This window comes from Scleropages formosus, chromosome 9 (assembly GCF_900964775.1).
Source record: "Scleropages formosus chromosome 9, fSclFor1.1, whole genome shotgun sequence".
Classification (NCBI taxonomy): Eukaryota; Metazoa; Chordata; class Actinopteri; order Osteoglossiformes; family Osteoglossidae; genus Scleropages; species Scleropages formosus.
Genome location: NC_041814.1, coordinates 14,241,350 through 14,261,662, shown reverse-complemented (window position 1 = coordinate 14,261,662; position 20,313 = coordinate 14,241,350). Strand labels below are relative to the sequence as shown.

The following is a 20,313-nucleotide window of genomic DNA, read 5'->3' as shown; positions in this document are numbered from 1 at the left end:
CCAGTCCATCGCAAGGTACCCCAAGCGGGACTCAAACCCCAAACCCACTGGACAGCAGGACTGCAGTCCAACCCACTGTGCCACTGTGCCACCGCACCCCCTCTTTATTTTCATTATAATTTTAAATCAACATCGTAACATAACCTGTGTGCAACTCAACTTGACGTCCTATGACTGCATTATGTTTTCAGACACGAATGTACTCAGTAAATTGCCAAATTTTATAATTCTGTTCCACCTGTGTGGTAATTTCAGAATTCAAGTGGTTACTCAGCCATTTAAAAGTACTGCCTTGAGTCCAAAGCAGTTCCATAAATTAGAATAGAGGAATACAGTTTTCTTCATACAACTGAAGCTCCATTTACAAGAGTTCTGAGTTAGTAGCAAATGTAATTTGTGCCTAAAAATTTGCATAAGGTATCAACTCACACTGATGAGATATGTTGTTATCATACATCTCCAAGAAAAATTTGAAGATTCGTTAAAATGTGTTCAGTTTTGGTCCTTGTGATAATAGCAACTTAATTTTCACACCCCCGCCCCCAATGGAAAAACCAAACGCCCAAAACACCTGTTACTGAAGTAGGTAACATGACATTGTAACTTAAGTTACAACTCCACCTTATCCACTTCCATGGGATACATATGCCTACACCACTCTATTCCTTTTTTTATCGTACACTTTCAGAAAATTAATTCAGTGTGGCATCGGGACATTTTCAAATTTCCAGCAAAAACCTTCCCTTTTGACATCGTTGTGTTCAGCGGGGTACAGCACACAACTTGTATGGTATAGGGCTGTGGGTGACTCCCACTTTGGACTCCAGGGTGGGCTCCACACCAGGGGGTGGAGAGAATGTGAACCGCTGGAGAAGGGAGGTGAAGAACAGGAACAACTCCATTCGTGCCAGCTGCTCCCCAAGACACACCCTCTTGCCTGAGGAAACAAAGACAACATGACATTTGAGAACTATACTCCTATTTCTATGCCACGTAATTTTTACTGAGCAAGTATATCGAACAATATTATAAAAACTGAGTTTCAAAATTTTATTAAACTGTGCTGTCACAGGGACATAGATTCTTCTGGATGTACTTTCCATTTGTGAAGCCAAGTCATCATTATTTATGTTGTTTTCTGTCACGTTCTCCGCATCTGGCACATCTGCAACACCTGCCGTTCCCTGATGGGAACGACTATAAAGAGGGAAGCCGAGGAAGCCCAGATGCGGAACCTTGTTTTGCCTCCTCGTTTCCCTGCGAACCGTATTACTGAGAGAACCAGTCCGAATTCGACCCTTTGCCTGTTTCTTCCTGACCACGTTCTTTGCCTAGCCCTTTCCACGACGTTTGCTGATCGCCTGACCCTCGCCTGCCCCTCGACTACGATTATGGATTCTGATTCGGCTTCCGTGCACGTCGATCCGAACTCTCTGCACTCGAGTCCGTCCGCGCTACGCGCAACCGTGACAGTTTTCAAGCATAGCAGGACATCTGAGAATTGAGTTGTATACAGTCATGCACCGCTTAACGACGTAACGGCTGACCGTATATATGATGGTGGTCCCATAAGATTGTAATGGAACTGAAAAATTGCTGATTAGCTACGTTGTAGCACAACGTGTTACTCATGTGTTCGTGGTGCTGCTGGTGCAAACAAACCTGCTGCGCTGCCAGTTATACAAAAGTATAACACATACAATTACGTACAGTGATAATGATAATATACATCTATGCTGCTGATTTATGTATTTACTATACTGTACTTTTTCGTTATTTAACAGTGTACTCTTTCTACTTAAAAAAAGTTTCCTGTAAAACACTATGCTGTGTTACACCGGCAGCAGCGCCACAAATCTTGTGTTTACCGCCTCTCTTGACTGCATCGAGGCTATGCCATCGAGGCTTCTATAAGTAAACTCTATGATCGAGGCTATACCATCTAGGCTTGTATAAGTACACTCTATGATCGAGGCTATACTACCTAGGCTTGTGTAAGTACACTCTATGATGATCGCACAATGACGAAATCTCCTAACAATGCATTTCTCAAAACCTATCCCCGTCGATAAGCGATGCATGTCTGTATTTCAAACTTTCTCATAGTAAAACATAGAAAAGGAAAGACAGATTTCATCAGTAAGGCATTGCACATGTAATATGCTACCAGCTGAGAAAGGCAAGAAGGCATCTCGTCTTCTGAACTTCCCCTCTGAATCCAGGAAATGGCCAGGATTAAATGTGAAAGGAGTCTCCCACTCAGTCTCATCAAAAAGCACAGAGTGTAATGTTGCCGCCACCATAGTACCCTGGAAAAAATAAAAGGTCTCTGAAGCCTCAATTATGACATTATCTAGAGAGCAAGAAACCTCACACATTTACTACTGCTGCTCTACATTTATCCATTTAGCTAAGGCCATTCTCCAGAGCAACTTACAGTGTTAAGCTAATTACAATTATCACCCATTTCTGCAGCTGGGTAATTTTACAGGAGCAATTTAGGATAAGACCTTGTTTAAAGGTACTACAACTAAAGATGGGATTTGAACCTGCAACTATTCATTAGGTGAAAAGCAGTAGTGGTACTACTCTAGCAGCTGGCCCAAACCCATTGAAATGAAAGTGTCCATTTAGATTTAAAATAAAAAAAAAAAACACTGTTCTAACATTGTTTATAATGTGCAGGATATACAGTCTGAAAAAGAGCTTGACATGTAAAAAAAAAATAAAATAAACTTACCTTTGGAATTGTGTATCCTCTTAGTGTGGTGTCTTTTGTCGTCGAACGCACCCCATTCAGTGGTACAATGTTACCCATCCTCTGTATCTCATGAATAACAGCATCAGTGTAGGGCATATTGGCTCTGTCTGCCATGGTTGCCAGACGTGAGGGTCCAAGTACTTGGTCTATTTCTGCTTGTACCTTCTCTAAATGTGTAACAGAGTAAGTAGGATTTTAATAAGGAAACTGAATAGTTACCTATATCTTGAGAGTATAAACTTTACAGCTGGGAAATCTTTATCATTTATTTGTACAACAGCATAACATTAATGAGTTTTAAATCTTTTTAAAAACCCATTCCTTGCCACCACCTGTACATGTCTTTGATAAACTAAACTTAAAATTGATTAGCCTTTATCCATTTTTGTCCTCTAATGAACAACACCATTCAAATAATATGAAAAGTTATGGTCGTAAATTCTCTATAATTTCTATTAGTCACTGATTAAATATAATATGAAAAAGTAAGTTAATACATGTATATTTCTTGTCTTGTAGACCATGCTCAACTGAGAACTTTATAACTGTGCCAAGCTTTCAGTAAACTTATCTGCAACATGAAAACCAACCTTGTATTTCTGGGTATTTAATCATATACAGCAAACCCCAGATCAGTGTAGTTGATGTTGTTTCTGTCCCAGCAGCAAACAGGTCCAGAGTGCAGTAACACAAGTTGTCCTCATCGAAACCTGCTTCAGCATCATCTTTCCACTTCAGGGACAAAAAAAAGACTAAAATTATGTTCTGTTCTATATTGGAACAGATACCAGCAGAACAGATAAGTAACTGCATTTCACTTCATGCAAAAAAATTCTGCAATTCAACTGGGTACTTCTCTAATATTACCTTTTCCATCTCAGAAAAGAAGCTGTCAATGTAGTCTCTCGGAGTTGAAGGGTCCCAGTCCTCCTTGTGCTCCTTAATTTTTAGCTTTATAAAGTCGATCACAATTGCCCAGAGGGAAAATATTTTTTTGTGTGGACCAGGTAATCTGCGCATCAGCCATGGGAACGTGTTGTACAACTGAAAACCAAAAACAGTGAATTCCTCAGAAAATTTTTATTTCTATAAATTACTTATAAATGAGACAGGATTAAGTGTCAACACAAGTAAAATCCCTAAAATCAATGAAAAATTACACACAAGTAAAATGAGGTGCTTTACCTGAGCCCAGATGCTTCCCTCCAAATAAACTGCTTCATTGATTATTTTCAGCAGTGTTTGGAAGTAGCTGTCGCTGTAGTCAAACCGGTCGCCAAACACCAGACAACTGATGATGTTGGCAACAGCATTGTTAACAACGGAAAGAGGTTCAAATGGCTGGCCTACAGAATTTTAATTGAAAAACAACATTAGCTGGAAGCCTTACTCAGTTTTTATATTAAAGTAAATGCTTATAATGGCACTGAAAACAAGGTTCTGAAAACCAATGCAGCAGTTTTTATGATCAAAGTAGAAGCAGTCAGTGATAATCGACAACAAATTAAAAAAATCAAAATTAAAAGAGCAGTACCTGTTTCCAGGTCTTAGTCATACCTTGAGTGTTCCCTATGACTTCATTTAGGAACCTACATTCCACTTGGATCTGCGACTCAAGACTTTTCTTCCCCAGTCCAAAGTTTCTCAGAGTATGGAGGGCAAACTTTCTTTGTTGTTTCCACTGATACCCATTGGAGACAATCAAACCTTTAAAACATTTGTATTAAATGAGTGGTTTTCAAGTTAGCATTTCAGCATCATTGTTAAAATCTGGCATCCATTTATAGTCTGTTAGTGGATGGAACAGGTTCAACAATTTTTACTCTTATTATTCTAGCCTTTTGAATGAAAATGAATGTGAATGAAAAATGGCTCAATAAGAGATGCCGTTAGCGTTACTTATACTAAGATGCCGAAGCTTTTACATTAAAAATGCTTAAGGATATGCTTGTTCATATGAGTCAACATCAGGAGAAACAATATTACCTTTGTTCTGGATAATATCAGTAAATAGTGGTAATGATGGACGATCAACAAAGTTTTCACCGTGTTCAACCAGGGCTTCCTTCACAGGCTTCAGACCATTTACAAAAACCATCCTTTGTCCCATTCGAATACTAAAAATATTTCCATATTGCTTGGCAAACTAGGAAAAGCAAAACAAAAACTCAATTAACACAGTAATTACTGATAAAGTATATATGTTATGTTCACTGAAAAATTATGTCAGTGAGTTACCTAGGCGTCTTCGAATACACACACACAGTCTGAAACTGGGGGGGTCACTGCGAACCGGAGCCTAACCCGGCAACACTGGGCATAAGGCTGGAGGGGACACACCCAGGACGGAACGCCAGTCTGGTGCAAGGCACCCCAAGCAGGACTCAAACCCTAGACCCACCAGAGTGCAGGCTCCGGCCAAACCCACTGCACCGCCGTGTCCCCCCCTTCATATACAGAAATATTGTAATGTTCATACAAAATCGGAACAAGTGAAAAAGTGTACAAGTGAAAAGGGCAGACAATTGGCAGCTCTGTGTGTGAATGGTGGGGAGCTGGGGAGAGGTGCAAGATGTAGTGCGGCGGGCAAGGGCCTCTTCGGCACCTGGCCCAAACGGGGTACCATACCGGGTGTTTAAATGTGCTCTGGGCGTATAAAAATTTCTGTGGAGATTAATGGCTGTTGTGTGGAAGAAGGGGGTAATTCCCAAGTCATGGCAGAGAGCAGGTGGAATTTTTATTCATAAGGAAAAGGAGGCTGTTGGGGTAGGCCAGTTTAGGCCTATTAGCCTTCTCAATACTAAAGGGAAGATTTTCTTTAGTGTTGTGACAAGGAGGTTGATAGCATACTTGAAAGCCAACAGGCTGATTGATACCTCCGTGCAGAAAGCTTCCAGGATGCTCAGGGTGCTTGGAGCACACCAGTATGATTTGGCATCAGATTCAGTCTGCCATGAAGGAGAAAAGAGATCTCAGTTCTGCAGTTTGCTGTGGGAGGCACTGAGGTTTTTTAAGGTTCCCGGAAGTGTTACGATGCTGGTGAAAGCCTACTTTGCGGATATTCAGTTTTGTTTTAGTACGGAAAGCTATACAACATCTGGGCATCGGCTGCAGGTTGGGATCATGGCTGGATGTACAATTTTGCCATTGGCTTTCACAATGGCAATGAAAGTTATTTTAAGAGCTTCCAAATTGGCTGTTGGTGGTGAGAGGCTGCGGGATGGGACGCGCCTACCCCCATTAGAGCATTTATGGATGACATGACGACCGTTACGGCTATGGCTCCTTGTACGCATCGTTTGTTGTCTGAGCTCAACGATAACTTGAAGTGGGCTAAGCTGAAGGTTAAGCCAAGTAAATCAAGGAGTCTCTCAATTGTTGGTGGGAAGGTGGTACAAGAGAACTTTTGTATCGATGAGGAAGTAATTCCTTGTATTCTGGAGAAGCCAGTTAAGAGTTTGGGTAGATGGTATAGTTCTGTGTTAAGCGATAAGGAGCAGGTTGTTGAACTCAGGAAGGTGGTTATGGAAGGCATAAAAAGCATTGATGCATCCCTCCTCCCTGGGAAGTTAAAGTTGTGGTGTCTGCAGTTCGGGCTCTTGCCACGTGTTAGGTGGCCACTTACGGTGTATGAGTTTTCTGTCCAGGAGGTGGAGAAGCTCGAGCAGATTATTAGTGCGACGATAAGGAGATGGCTGGGAGAGCCACACTGTTTGAGTAGTGTAGCGCTATATGGTAAGGGTATGTTGGAGCTGTTGGTATCAGGTTTGGTGGAGGAGTACAACTGTGCAAAGGCAGGTTTGGAGCTGACTCTAACGGAGTCAAAAGATGAGTTTGTGAGAAAGGTGGTGCCATCAGTGAGGACAGTTCGGAGGTGAAACCCCAGAGACGCAGCTCAGAGAGCAAAAGGGGCGCTGATGTTGTTGGACGTGGTTGGGCACGTGCAGAGAGGGAAGGCAGGGTTTGGCCCCGACCATTTGCGGAGGTTGTGGAGTGCTGCCCCGGAGGCAGACAGACGGCGATTGGTTGTTGAGCAGGTCCGAGGGCAGGAAGAGGAGGTGAGGCGTGCAAAGGCGGTTACATTAGTGAAGCAGGGTCAGTGGGTGAACTGGGAAGGTGTGGAGAGGAGGAAGTTACGCTGGTAAGATGTGTGGGCGATGGAGGCAAGTCACCTTAAGTTTATTGTTGGAGCGACTTATGATGTGCTACCAATGCCACAGAATGTTAAGCAACGGGCAGGTGGTGATGGTTCTTGTAAGTTGTGTAGTGGTGTGGCAACTCTGAGGTGCATTTTGTCAGGGTGTAAGGTCAGTTTGGGGCAGGGGCGCTATACTTGGTGCCATAATCAAGTTCTTAGATGTTTAGCAGGTGTGTCTGAGAGTAAGTAGCAACTTGTGAATTCTTTGCCTGTTGGTAGTTTAGCTAGAACAATTGGTTTTGTGCGGGCAAGAGAGAGTAGCACTATGCAAGGGCAGACGTGCCATGGTAGGTGGGGTAATGCACAGGACTGGAAGTTGTTGGCTGATGTGAGCAAGCAGCTCCAGGTTCCGCAGGTCATTGCTGTTAGTTCGCTGTGTCCAGACATGGTGTTATATTCGGAGGGTGAGCGTACTGTGTACTTTGTAGAGTTAACAGTGCCGTTCGAGGATGCTACTGGGGAGGCATACGAGTGGAAACAGTTAAAGTATGCTGATCTGGTAGCAGAGGCAAGGGACCATGGATGGCGGGCTCACGTGAGGCCGGGAGAGGTAGGTGTTAGAGGGTTTGTGGCTAAATCAGCTACAGCATTGTTGAGGGAGTTCGATGTTAAAGGCGGCAATGAAGGAGCTGTCTGAGGCAGCTGAAAAGGCAATTCAGTGGTTGTGGCTGAAAAGAGAGCAGGGTAGTTGGGGTTACAGGCTTGAGGGAGGTGTGTAATAGTGGAAAATTAGTGGTAGGTGGTGAGTAGTGGGAAGGAGCTGGTGATAATTAAGGAGGTGTGGCTGTGTTAATTAGGATAGTTTAAATTTGTGGAGTGGCACATTAGCAGTTGGTGGGGTAGCAGGTGTGGTTGTAAGGTTAGAAGGTATGTGTAGTGTTGTGGTTTAAATGGTTGAGTTAGTGGGGTTGTGGTATTTGTTGAGGGTCAAGGGTATCAAACATCTGTGTGGAAGGGGGTGTGTCCCGGTGCCAGACTGCACTGTTGAGCCTTCTGGAGGTGTCGTGGGCCTAATTCAACAAAATGCCGACGAAGGGAGGTGCCCACTTGATAACCTCAATGAAATACCCATGTTGGTACCCTGCTGGTGTGGTTTGTTAGTTTGGTTGGTGAGTTAGGCTTGGTCTGTTGGTTTGGCTGATGGTTAGCCTTGGGTTTTTTTTTGTGGTGGATCAGATGTGGTTTGTTGGATGGGTTCTGTTGGTGGTGGTTTGATGGTTTCTTATGTTGGTGGGTTAGACTTGGTTTGGCTTTGGTGGGTGTGGTTTGATGGTTCTGAGTTGATGTGTTAGACTTGGTCTATTTGGTTTGATGGTTAGTGTTTGTTGGTGGGAATAGGCTTGGTCTCTGGTAGTTGAAACTTGGTCTGTAGGTTGGGCTTTGGTGGGTGTGGTTTGGTTGGTTATTGTAAGAAGGTTGGGTTAGGCTTGCTTTATGTGTTTGGGTGTGGTTTGTTTGTTTAGTGGGTTAGAGCTGGTTTGTTTTGGTTTTTGTTGGTGGGATTAGTTTTGGTTTGGTGGGTGGGTTAGGTCAGTTAAGCATCTTGGTCTCAGGGCATGAAGATGTATGTTTGCTATGCTGGGTGTAGTTCTCTGTGGCTTTAGGTTGGTGGTTGAATTGGGTCCTTGTGTACAGCTGTTGAAAAATATGCACAGAGTATAACATCTTTTCCTGTCTATCTTGAATGTCCAAGTTCCGACCTTCTGTGAGGACAACATCCTACAAGCATCCAAGTTCATGTTTTCTCTGGTACCTGACTGTGAGTGTGGCTCTACTGTTTCTGAAAGGAATCTAAAGTGGGTGTGCTAGGAATATTCTCCTGGCGGTGTGCAAATTTTGTGACAAATGCCCACAATCCAAGAATTCTCATTTAATCTCTGTATTAAGACAAGCAGAAGGCAGGCACAAAATCCTCTGCTAGTGTGCTAGATGAGTCATCTCCAATTTTTTCAAAGAAAAAAATGTATGAGATGCTTCCCTTGATACGACATCACATTCAACCAAGACTTTTTTGAAAGCAACTGACAGTCACATCTATTTATTCAGCGGGGTAATTTTACTACAGCAATTTAGGGTAAGTGCATTGCTCAAGGGTACTACAGCTGGGGGTGGGATTCAAACCTGCAACCTTTGGGTTCAAAGGCAGCAGCTCTACCCACTTCGTCACCAGCTGTCCCTTACATGTAATAAAAATCATTTTACATTCAGTATATTACAGTAACGGGGGGTGCGGTGGCGCAGTGGGTTGGACCGGGTCCTGCTCTCCGGTGGGTCTGGGGTTCGAGTCCCGGTTGCGGTGCCTTGCGACGGACTGGTGTCCCGTCCTGGGTGTGTCCCCTCCAATTCTGGCCTTACGTCCTGTGTTGCCGGGTTAGGCTCCGGTTCCCCGCGACCCCGTATGGGATAAGTAGTTCAGAAAATGTGTGTGTATATATTACAGTATCTGCTATTTGTTCACTCTTTTACCAAGTCAAGCACAAACCCCTTTCACAATAAAATGTAATGGTACTGATCTTTAAGTCTAATGGTCTGTGATACTATTTATTTAGTTACTTCAAAGTTCAACTCATTTTGACTTATGTTATGTGTCTAGTATTATACATTGTTTCACTGATTTTTATACAGTCCTATGTTTTATGCCTGTATTTAAAGTAAAAAATTAATCACATCCAGCATATAGTTGTTAAAAATTAAAGAATAATGAGAAACAATGAAGGCAACAGCTGTTTGCGATCAACATATTGTACCTGTTTTATTCCACTGATATCTTTGACACACTGTAATAATAAAGACATTCAAGTGTTGTGCAGGCCAGGAGGTGGGATTCGAACCTCAAACCTGTGGGTCTAACTTAGGCAGCAGCTCTAACCTTGAGCAGTTCCTCGTACTAGTCGTACTTTATTATTCTTTTTTACGAAGTTTGACAAAGAGAAATAGCGCAACAGCAGAAATCGAAGGAAAAACAGCAACAACACGCCATTCGTGTTCGTTCTGTCCTCAGAACTAGAAGGCGAACAGAATCTCACAGCAAAACGACAATCCGCTCAATTCACCTCCTCCTGCCTTGTGAATCTGTTGGTTTTAACGGCTGCATTAAATTCATTTAGAGACAAAACGCACGTACCTCTACTACCTGGAGATGAATTCTATTTGAATCGATACGGAAAAGATCTCCCACAAAAGGCAGGGACCACGGTGGTCCAGGAGGAAAGTTTTTCGGAGCCTTGTTTTTAATTAGGTCCACAAGTATCAAAAGCACAAAGAGAAAGATTAAAACACTGCTGAGGTCTAACCATCCTGACAAGGAGAGGACGGACATGGTTGCTGTTATTGCTGCGTATTTACAGGTCAAACCAGTTCTGCTCCCTCTCTGCCTCCAGAACCGCACTGTAATTTAACTTTGAGAAATGTTCCGCAAGACTGGAACTCGAGGACACCTTTGATGGACACTTGAGTGACCAATCAGAGTCAGACTCCGGCCCACTGGTAAAAATATTAAAAACTGAAATATAGAACGCCTTTTTCAGAAAACTAGAGCATTTCCTTCCTGTACAGGATTTTTGCGGTTTATTTTTCCATTCTGTTCCCGTGTTTTCTCCTCCCTGCACATGTACTTTTTCTACCATTGGTTCTCCTCCCTGTCAATCATCGTCAGTCCTGCTGCCACTTCCTCCATCTGCACCAATCACCTCCAGGTCCCGCCATTTTAAAACCCTCCTATTTGCCCACTGATGCTCAGATTTATGTCTCAGAGCATGACTTTGCCTTGTTTTCAGTGGCAGTGTTGCTTATGGCTTCTGTTCACTTATTTTGTACCCAGGCCCTGGTTGACTGTGATTAGTTTATCTTGGTGGTGTTGTTGGCAAAAAGAACTGGTAAGAATGTTACGTGCCTTGCATGTCCAACACACAGGTTGTGCCACTGTCTGGTTGGGAAGAGTTAGGTGCCACCCGTTGTATCCAACAACAGCCAAAAGTACAATACCTTAGTTAGGGTGTCACAGATGCTCAAGAGCCCTTTGTTTTTCTTTCCATAGCTTGGGTAGTATTACTAGATAAATAGTTTTTCTAAGTTCTTTGCTTTGTAACTGTTGTTGTTCCTTTCCCCTCTGGAAAGTGTCTTTGTAAATATTGTACAAACAAAGTCACTTGAACATCTGCCTCAGTTTCCACTGTAAAGGAAACTACACTGAGCACTTGGTTCTTATATGTGTCATTTTGCTGGGCCCTTATTACTAATGGTTACCATTCAGTTGATGTTCCACTCTTTCTACTCCTAGACACCTTGGGTTGGAACATGGAGGATGATGGTGACTGTCAAAATTATCCACATTTTTCCTGTGAGATCATTGTGGAGGAAAGAACTGTGTATTTTTCATAAATGTTACATAAACCATATTTGAGTATTTTTATCTTGTATTCTTCTACAGACTAAACTTGTATATTTTCCAACAACAAACATTCCCAAGAAGAAAATACCTGGGTAAACATACATTTTATATGTAGTCACTGATTTGAATTTAAAAGCTGAAAGTCTAAATTAAGAATTAGCAGGAATTGCTGTCAGTAAGGACGTAGGCTGTTCAGTTTATTTCCGATAAATGTTTTGAATTGTATAGTAAAATAATTGCATAGAAATATTATAGGAGTCTGTTTTCACATTTTACTTTATTTATACCATTTAATAAAAGTATTTTTCTAACACACACAGTACATCTGGATTTTATGTAGCAGGATGCCATCCAACAAAAAAAAACTTGTACAACTGTGTTTAAAAAAATATTTTATTTTCAAAAAAACAATCATATTCAGTATAGTTTAATTTTGATCTGTAATGCATTCACTTTAAATCCACATTTCACTGCTGCTTTTGTTAAATGTTTTCGGACAGAAATACACAATTGTGTCCCTTTGTGTTAGTCTGGCTGAATAGTGAATTAACCTATGATTTATTCTGAAAATCATAACTGTAAATGAAGCTTTAATATATCATTTAAATAATACTGGTTAATATTTAATTTCTAATCTAGAGTAAAACACTCTACAGCCCCATTACACAGTGCTTCTAATGGCATTGCCCAAATGTTTTGTTGAGTGACAGACAGGTTGTGATGTACTGAACTTTAATTCTTAGGAGCATCCCCATCCCAAGTTATCAAAATTTATCCTGAAAAGGTTGAGAAAGAGAAAAAGCACTTATAAAGGCAGAGAAACAAAAACTGACCAGAAAAAAGTAAAAGAAAGGATTTTTTTTTTTTTTTTTTTTTTTTTTTTTTATTTTATTTTAAATGTCAGTTGGTCCCCTTACAATGGGAACCCACCTTACAGGGTGAGTTTATGGAATGTATTAACCTTGTTGTGTAAGGAATGGGTGTTCGCAGATTTGAAATAGGTGTAGCGCAATAAAAGTAGCTAGCTGTAGTCCAGAAATTCCAAAAATTAGTGTTTTCACTGTTACTGACTTTACGTAATGTTTTAGATGTAAGTTACAACTTAAGCATTTCCACAGAATGATTTTTTTTTTTTTTTTCTCCCTCTGTAGGCACTTTCTAAAAAAAATAGGTTTATTTTTGCAGTTCAAAGCTGAACATGTGCTGACTTCCAATTCAAAACCTCTCAGTTATACATTACATTACTGTGCTCAGCGGGGTAAAGCACATAACTTATATGGTTTCGGGTGAAGAAGGAATCCAATTTCGAATTCCAGGGTGGGCTCCACAGCTGGGAGGGGAGAGAATGTGAACTGATGGAGAAGGGAGGTGAAGAACAGAAACAACTCCATTCGCGCCAGTGGCTCCCCAAAACACATCCTGTTCCCTGAGTAAAGAAAGACACATGGCAATTTCAAAACTACACTCACATTTAAATTCCATGTTATTTTATTCATGTTAATTGAATAAATTTATGAATTTTGTTTCCAAATGTTATTAAAGCCTTATCACAGAGGTGTAGCTTCGGAATATTATTGTGTGAAGCAACATGAAATATGCTGAATTTAGGAACAGCAGGACAACTGAAAAGTGGGTTGTTTGTTTCATGCTTTGAATCTCAACAATTGACAAGTTTTGTTGTTGAAAACACATGACAGGAAGGACAGTTATTTACAATGTTTGGACAACCCTGGTGAAATGACATCCTGTTGATTTTTTTTTTTTTTTTTTTTTTTTTTTTTTTTTTTTTCTCTCTCTCTCTAAAAGAAAGGAAAGCAGTTAACTTAAACATGAAATTCCTACAAATTATAATGCATATCTATTTACTTTCCGAATTTAAGACTGGAAAGAATAGACCATAGTGTGGCATATAAAAAAGCTTGAACACCCTGTTAGTCAGTGCTTTGTAACACCCCACAAATGTTTTTTTGTAACCAGCTAGCAGTCTTCCTATTCTTGCTTTAGGAATTTCTCCCTCCTTTGTTGCTGAATGCTTCTGTTTCAGAAATGCAGTGCTCAGGCCGTTTTGCATGTAATGTATGTCTGAGATCTGTCCACAGATTTTTCAATCATCTTAATACTTCAAGTCGGGGGACTGTGAAAACCATTCCAAAACCTAAGACTTCACTTCTAGAAGTAGCTCATGATTGATTTTGGGGTATATTTTTAATCATTGTCTTACTGTATGATCCAGTCTCTTTTCAAATTCTTCACAACATTCAAAACATTAACCTTCAAGATTTTTTTTGATACTTAGCAGAATCAATTCTTCTCTGTAACTGATAGCTATTTACTATAGCAGTGGTTGCGCACACACACACAGTCTGAACTGCTTGTTCCATACGGGGTCGTGGGGAGCCGGAACCTAACCCGGCAACACAGGGCGCAAGGCTGAAGGTGAGAGGACACGCCCAGGATGGGATGCCAGTCCATCACAAGGCACCCAAAGCGGCACTCAAACCCTAGACCCACCCGAGAGCAGGACCTGGTCCAACCCACTGCGCCACCACGCCCCCTCCACTGAATGCAGCATCACCCAAAAATACAGATCTACACTCTTACTTAAAGATGACAAGGTGTTTTTTTCCCAAACGTACCTTTGATGATTGTAGCCAAAGAGTTATTTTCAGTTTTTGTTTCATCACACAGCAGAACTTGGGCCCACAATGCTTCTGGGTTATCTAAGGGTTTTGTTGCATGTTTCAGACACAGACTTTTGTGATCACATTGCAGGCAATGTTTGTGCAAGCAATGCTGTACACTGGACCAGTTCACCACTACTGCTGTACCATCTATGGTTTCCTGCAGGTCATTTGCACTGACAGGGAGTTTTGAGTTGCATACCTGACTGGTCTACATGCAGTTATATCAGAAGTTTTTCTTGGTCTTCCATGTCTTGTCCTGACTTGAGTTCAGTAGTTCCTCTTAACTTCCATTTCTTTAGGACATTTTGCATAGTGACATTTGCAAGCAGGAGGCATTTAGATCTCTTTTTATAGCCCTCCTCTGCTTTTTAAGAGTAAGTTTTCTTCATTTTCAGAATCTCAGTCAGCTTGCAGAGGCCCATGGCTGTTGAGCACAGCACCCTGAGAGGTTTGAAGAGTCAGAGCATAAGCTCTTCAATTCCCTTCACTTGACTTGGAATAATGCCTAATGTGTCAATTAATTTCCAAGACCTTACAAAAAACAACTCTAATGAATCAACTGGAAGGGTGCCTAAACTGTGGGGGATGCTACAGTCATATTTCATTTTTTTTTCTAATTTGAAAAATTCTGAAAAAAAAATAGTGTAAATTAAAATTTGTAGAAACCATGTTAAAGTTTGTTGCCTGAGCAGGATGTTTTAACTTCTTTTCTCTTAGAAAAAAACAAGAAAACATAATTTCAGCAGGGGTGCCCAAACTTTTGCATAGAACTATAGATTTAATTGACATAGCATTATACCCGCACACATACCAGCTGAGAAAGGCAAGAAGGCATCTCTTCTTTTGAACTTGCCCTCCTCATCCAGGAAATGGCCAGGATTAAATGTGAAAGGAGCCTCCCACTCAGACTCATCAAACAAAACAGACTGTAAAGTTCCCATCACCATAGTACCCTGCAACAGATATCCGAGGCCTCAATCCTGACATCATCTACAGAGCAAGACAGCTGTTACTATGGAATAACGGGTAGGTTCCCTTCATGTGTCAAGTCAAATAAAAAAGAAATCAAAGCTGAGACACACTTGTACCTTAAAAAAAAACCTAATATCTTGACAAAAATATCTAATTGTGACTAATATCTTAGCATGAAAAGCCTCACCTTTGGAATTGTGTATCCTCCAATTGTAGTGTCCTTTACAGCCATACGTGGCACATTCAGTGGTATAATGTTGCCCATCCTCTGTATTTCATGAATAACAGCGTCGGTGTAGGGCATATTGGCTCTGTCTGCCATGGTGGCCGGATGTGAGGGTCCAAGTACTTTGTCTATTTCCGCTTGTACCTTCTCTAGGGGAAGAGTAGGACAGATGGGAATTCACAAAGCTTTCAACATGCATCTCTCCTCTGCCTGTATCAAGATCAAGACTCTGGCTATGACCTACAAGACCATCGACAGATCTGCAGCCCGATACCTACACAACCTGAATGCTCATTATGGTCACAAGTCAGGGTCTGGAAAATAAATAAATAAATAACCCCCCAAAAGCTGGTGGGATGGACAATAGGTGGTCCTTGGCATACAACATGATTCAATTCCAGTGGCCTCAGGGATACATAGACAATTGAAAAGTATGAATATAGGAAGACCTTGTTATATTTTTCTCACTAATATCACACATTTCTATTTCAAATAGAGTAAATAATTATAGTTTCATGCTGAATTCAAATATTACCTTTCATTAATTCTTCCACTCTTCTCCTGCACAACCAGAACACTCACTTTTTTTGCACACAGACAATGTCTCCAACTGCTTGACCCGAGCAGGGTCGTGGCAAACCAGAGCCTAGCCCGGCACCACAGGGTGCAGAGCTGAAGAGGGAGAGAACACACGCTGGACGGGACACCAGTCCACCGCAAGGCACCCCAAGCAGGACTCGAACCCCAGACCCAGCGGAGAGCAGGACCTGGGCCAATCCACTGAGCCACCGCGCCCCTCTCTGCTTTATTACGATACAGCAAAAAAATCTATGAATAGCTATTTACTGACAGTTTTAGCACAGTGTGTGTTTCTCTGAGTTGTACATTCCTTTGGAGGAGCTTCTGATAAACGAAGAAATATAAAATGGACATTGATTCAACTGCAAAAAATTAAACATAATTCAGAAATGAGTGAGTTTTCTGTTAAGTTGAACACAATTTGAATTGTGTGACTTACTAAAAGATTCATTCATCATAAATATCTCCTTAGCCCGGATGTCTACTACAGTCCTCACCACTTTCTACAGGTGTGCTGCGGAGTCTGTCCTCACAGGGTGTTTTACATCCTGGGGTGGCAGCTGCTCCATACAGGACAAGAAAGCCCTACAGAGGGTGGTCAAAACAGCTCAGGAAATCATCGGCACACAGCTACCAGCAGCTGAGGACACCTACACCACATGCTGCCTCAGAAAGACGATGCGCATCATAAAAGATCACAGTCACCCCGCACAGGCACTTTTCTCTTCTCTGCCATCTGCAAAGCGGTTCAGGTCTATCCGAACCCGCACTGCTAGGTACAGGAACAGCTTTTACCCCACTGCTGTAAGAGTATACAACACTAACCAATGTGCCACCTTTAGTTACTAGAATTAGACTGCTCCTCTCAAGCACATTGGTAAATTACATAGCTACTTCAAGCATTCTCATTCGCTTGTTCTGAGTTCGCTGGCTGTCAACTGGTATTATGGTTCTTACTGTTAGCATTATTTATTGCTATTGCTGTTGCACTACTCACTGTCATTGTCATTGTTTTGTTTGTGCAGTATTTCTATTGTCTCTGTCGTTATCCATAGCCTGTGAAGAAGCATTCAGGAAGAATTTCATGATAGTTGTATGTGGTTCTTGTACCTATGACAATAAACTAAACTTGAACTTGATCTGTCGCAGGGTCCTGGTAAGCCAGAGCCTTTCCCAGGGCAATCTGAGATAAGGCAGGTTACACCTTGGAGAGGGTGCCGGCTTGTTGTGGGGCCATCTCATACACACACTCACATACAGGAAACTCTCACAAACTGAATGAGTTTTCACCCCACAACTAAATCCATAACCAAAGAGCTGGATGGCACTACCCGCAGCACCATTGTGCCACCTGCATTAAAGAAACACTTAAAACTGTTACTTTGACTGGAAGAAAAATATCAAGGGGCTGCGAGAACTAAGAGTGGGGAAGTCATAAGTGTGCCAAACTTTAAAAAGAATCATATGTGCAAAATGAAAACCAACCTTGTATTTCTGGGTATTTAATCATATACAGTAAAGCCCAGTTCAGAGTAGCTGAAGTTGTTTCAGTCCCAGCTGCAAACAGGTCCAGAGTGCAAGAACACAAGTTGTCTTCATTGAAACCTGCTTCAGCATCATCTTTCCTCTAAAAAAATAACAAGTGTTGAAACAGACACCAGCGATTCCTTTTCACACCCACTGTGGCTATAATTGGGTAGAATCTTCCATATAGCTGAATAAATAAATGACTATATGACACTTAGGAACATTTTCTCAAATTCAGCTTTTTGATTACTTCTCTAATATTACCTTTTCCATCTCAGAAAGGAAGCTGTCAATGTAGTCTCTCGGAGTTGAAGGGTCCCAGTCCTCCTTGTGCTCCTTAATTTTTAGCTTTATAAAGTCGATCACAATTGCCCAGAGGGAAAATATTTTTTTGTGTGGACCAGGTAATCTGCGCATCAGCCATGGGAACGTGTTGTACAACTGAAGAGCAAAAACAGTACATTCCTCAGAAAACTTTTATTTCTATAAATTACTTATAAATGAGACAGGATTAAGTGTCAACACAAGTAAAATCCCTGAAATCAATGAAAAATAACACACAAGTAAAATGAGGTGCTTTACCTGAGCCCAAATGCTTCCCTCCAAATAAACTGCTTCATTGATTATTTTCAGCAGTGTTTGGAAGTAGCTGTCGCTGTAGTCAAACCGATCGCCAAACACCAGACAACTGATGATGTTGGCAACAGCATTGTTAACAACGGAAATATGTTCAAATGGCTGGCCTACGGAATTTTAATTGAAAAACAACATGAGCTGGAAGACTTACTCAGTTTTTATATTAAAGTAAAGGCTTATAATTAAGATATGAAGACATGGATACGTGCAAACATTCTGGCAAAAACTGATGCTTAAGGGTCAAAGTAGAAGAAATCAGAGACTGTAAGAAAAATCTAAATCAGGGTAGAAGTTTCTTTGAGTCACACCTTGACTCTTGTCTATGACGTCATTTAGGAACCTACACTCCACTTGGATCTGTGACTCAAGACTTCTCTTCCCCAGTCCAAAGTTTCTCAGAGTAGAGAGAGCAAACCTTCTTTGTTGCTTCCATTGATATCCACTGGAGCCAACCAAACCTTTGAAAAGCAATGTGTAAAAGTATTTCTTGCAGGGTCGTTAGTAATGTTATTACCATTTGGTATGCATTTTTGTTATTTTACTAATCCATTCTACATTCTGGGTTCAACAACTGATACATGTAATTTTACTTGTCCAAAAAGGATCAGAAAATCCTTGTGGCATTACAGACTTTATAAAGTATACATATAAGGAAATAGTCTTCTCAGCCACTGTGAATTAACCCAGACTGCTTATTTACATTACTTGAAACTGCAAAAACAAAAACCTAATTATGAATTTCCAAACTGATGTTTTTTGGCTTGTCCACATGAATTTTAAGTTTTTTAAATTCATGTGGACAAGCCAGAATTAACTATTAATCCTAGCTTCATGCTACACTTCTATTAAGCAGTCATCAGGAAACATAAAACATGGATCAATAAGACATGTAGTATTCATGCATACTACATTCTCCTCGTTTTCTACACTGAAATTAATAAGGATATGGTCTTCCATGAGTCAATGCCAGCACAAACACAAATTACCCTTGTTCAACATAATATCTTCAGATAGTGGTACTGTCGGATGAACAGCAAAATTTTCATCATGTTCAACCAGAGCCTCTTTCACAAGCTGTAGACCATTCGTCGATGCAGATTCTCACAAACACCTTTGAGGTTTTGCAGTTTCAGCGGCTGCATCTTGCTTGTTCCTTGTTCCTGGTTTTTGATTCTCGCCCATTCTCCTTGACTACTGACTCTAGATTGCCTGTGCTGCAACGTTCATGCCTTGAAAGACCTTCGCCTGTCCCTGACTTCGATTGTGTCCAGTCCTACGAACCTCGTTGATAGATTAAAACCAACCTGCAACTGGGTCCGCTACTTATCTGTTTCCAGCCTGCCTGTCCCCAGCATGACAGAAAAATCTCCCTTTACCGTGGACCCAGCGAAGTTGGAGTGCCTGCAGGAAGAGATCTCCGCACAAGAAGCCCTGTTAAACACGCACGAGCTGTTCCTGCAGCAGATACTAGAGGACCTCCGAAAGGTGGTATGAAGGCCGCCGGTCTCTGTACCCGCAGTGACGCTGGAACCGGCCACCAGGAGAATGCCAGTGGTCACTTCCGCCACACCGCCTGTCATTTTACAGTCGCCCCGCTCCCGCCTGTGACAGACCCCCCGACTGGCCACGCCTGAAAGGTATGACGGGCTGCCCGAAAAATGCCAGGGATTTATGTTGCAGTGCGAGCTAGTGTTTGCGAGCCAGCCTCAGATACATCGGTCTGAAATGAGCCGAATCACTTATACGATTTCCCTGCTGATAGGACCCGCGCTAGACTGGGCTACGGCATTGTGATATAAGAGGGATAGCACCACATATGCGTGCTTCCTCGAGCAGATTCAAGCTGTGTTCGACCACCCCCTGTTGGCGCGCGCAGCCTGCAACTGCTTGATGGTTATCCAGCAAGGGAACCGAACCGTAGCCGCCTACTCCCTCGAGTTCCGGACCCTGGCCGAGTGGCTGGAACCAGGCTGCTCTCTTGTCCTCCTTCCACCACGGGCTGCACCCTCGTATTCAGGCCAAGTTGGCGTATCGCAGGGAGAACTTGACCCTGGACAGCTTCGTATAAAGCGGCATTGTCATGGATAACCTCGCTCGGAAGCATCTACCCCATTCCTGGCCACCCCCGCCGGAGACAGCGACACCGTCGGAGACCCAGGAACCGAGGAGCGACATCACCGACTTCGGGGCCAGCTATGCTTGTACTGTGTAGGGCTGGGGCATTACCGAACTGACTGCCCAGTGAAAGCACTCAGCAAGACCCAACACGGAAACGAGGTGAGTGCCACCCTCTGCACCGAATCACAGCTGATGATACAACTGGAGGCGTGCTGGGTTTCC

General features: G+C 42.0%; 1 protein-coding gene across 2 annotated transcripts in view; it reads right to left on the bottom strand.

The window, feature by feature from the left end:
* Nucleotides 1-393: 393 nt before the first annotated feature.
* Nucleotides 394-20,313, bottom strand: part of LOC114911249 (cytochrome P450 2J2-like) — a 36,274-nt gene continuing 16,354 nt past the window's right edge. Inside the window, exons 1-9 of one of the 2 annotated variants that reach the window (XM_029254650.1) lie at nt 10,084-10,358; nt 4,748-4,907; nt 4,319-4,468; nt 3,947-4,107; nt 3,629-3,805; nt 3,352-3,493; nt 2,741-2,928; nt 2,168-2,309; nt 394-937 (exon numbers count right to left, since the gene is read on the bottom strand). In XM_029254650.1, the coding sequence (XP_029110483.1) occupies nt 762-937; nt 2,168-2,309; nt 2,741-2,928; nt 3,352-3,493; nt 3,629-3,805; nt 3,947-4,107; nt 4,319-4,468; nt 4,748-4,907; nt 10,084-10,278 (1,491 nt within the window). In that variant the 5' untranslated portion in view covers nt 10,279-10,358 and the 3' untranslated portion in view covers nt 394-761. Of the gene's footprint in view, nt 938-2,167; nt 2,310-2,740; nt 2,929-3,351; nt 3,494-3,628; nt 3,806-3,946; nt 4,108-4,318; nt 4,469-4,747; nt 4,908-10,083; nt 10,359-20,313 lie in introns of those variants that run through there. The other variant, XM_029254649.1, reaches the window with a different exon arrangement.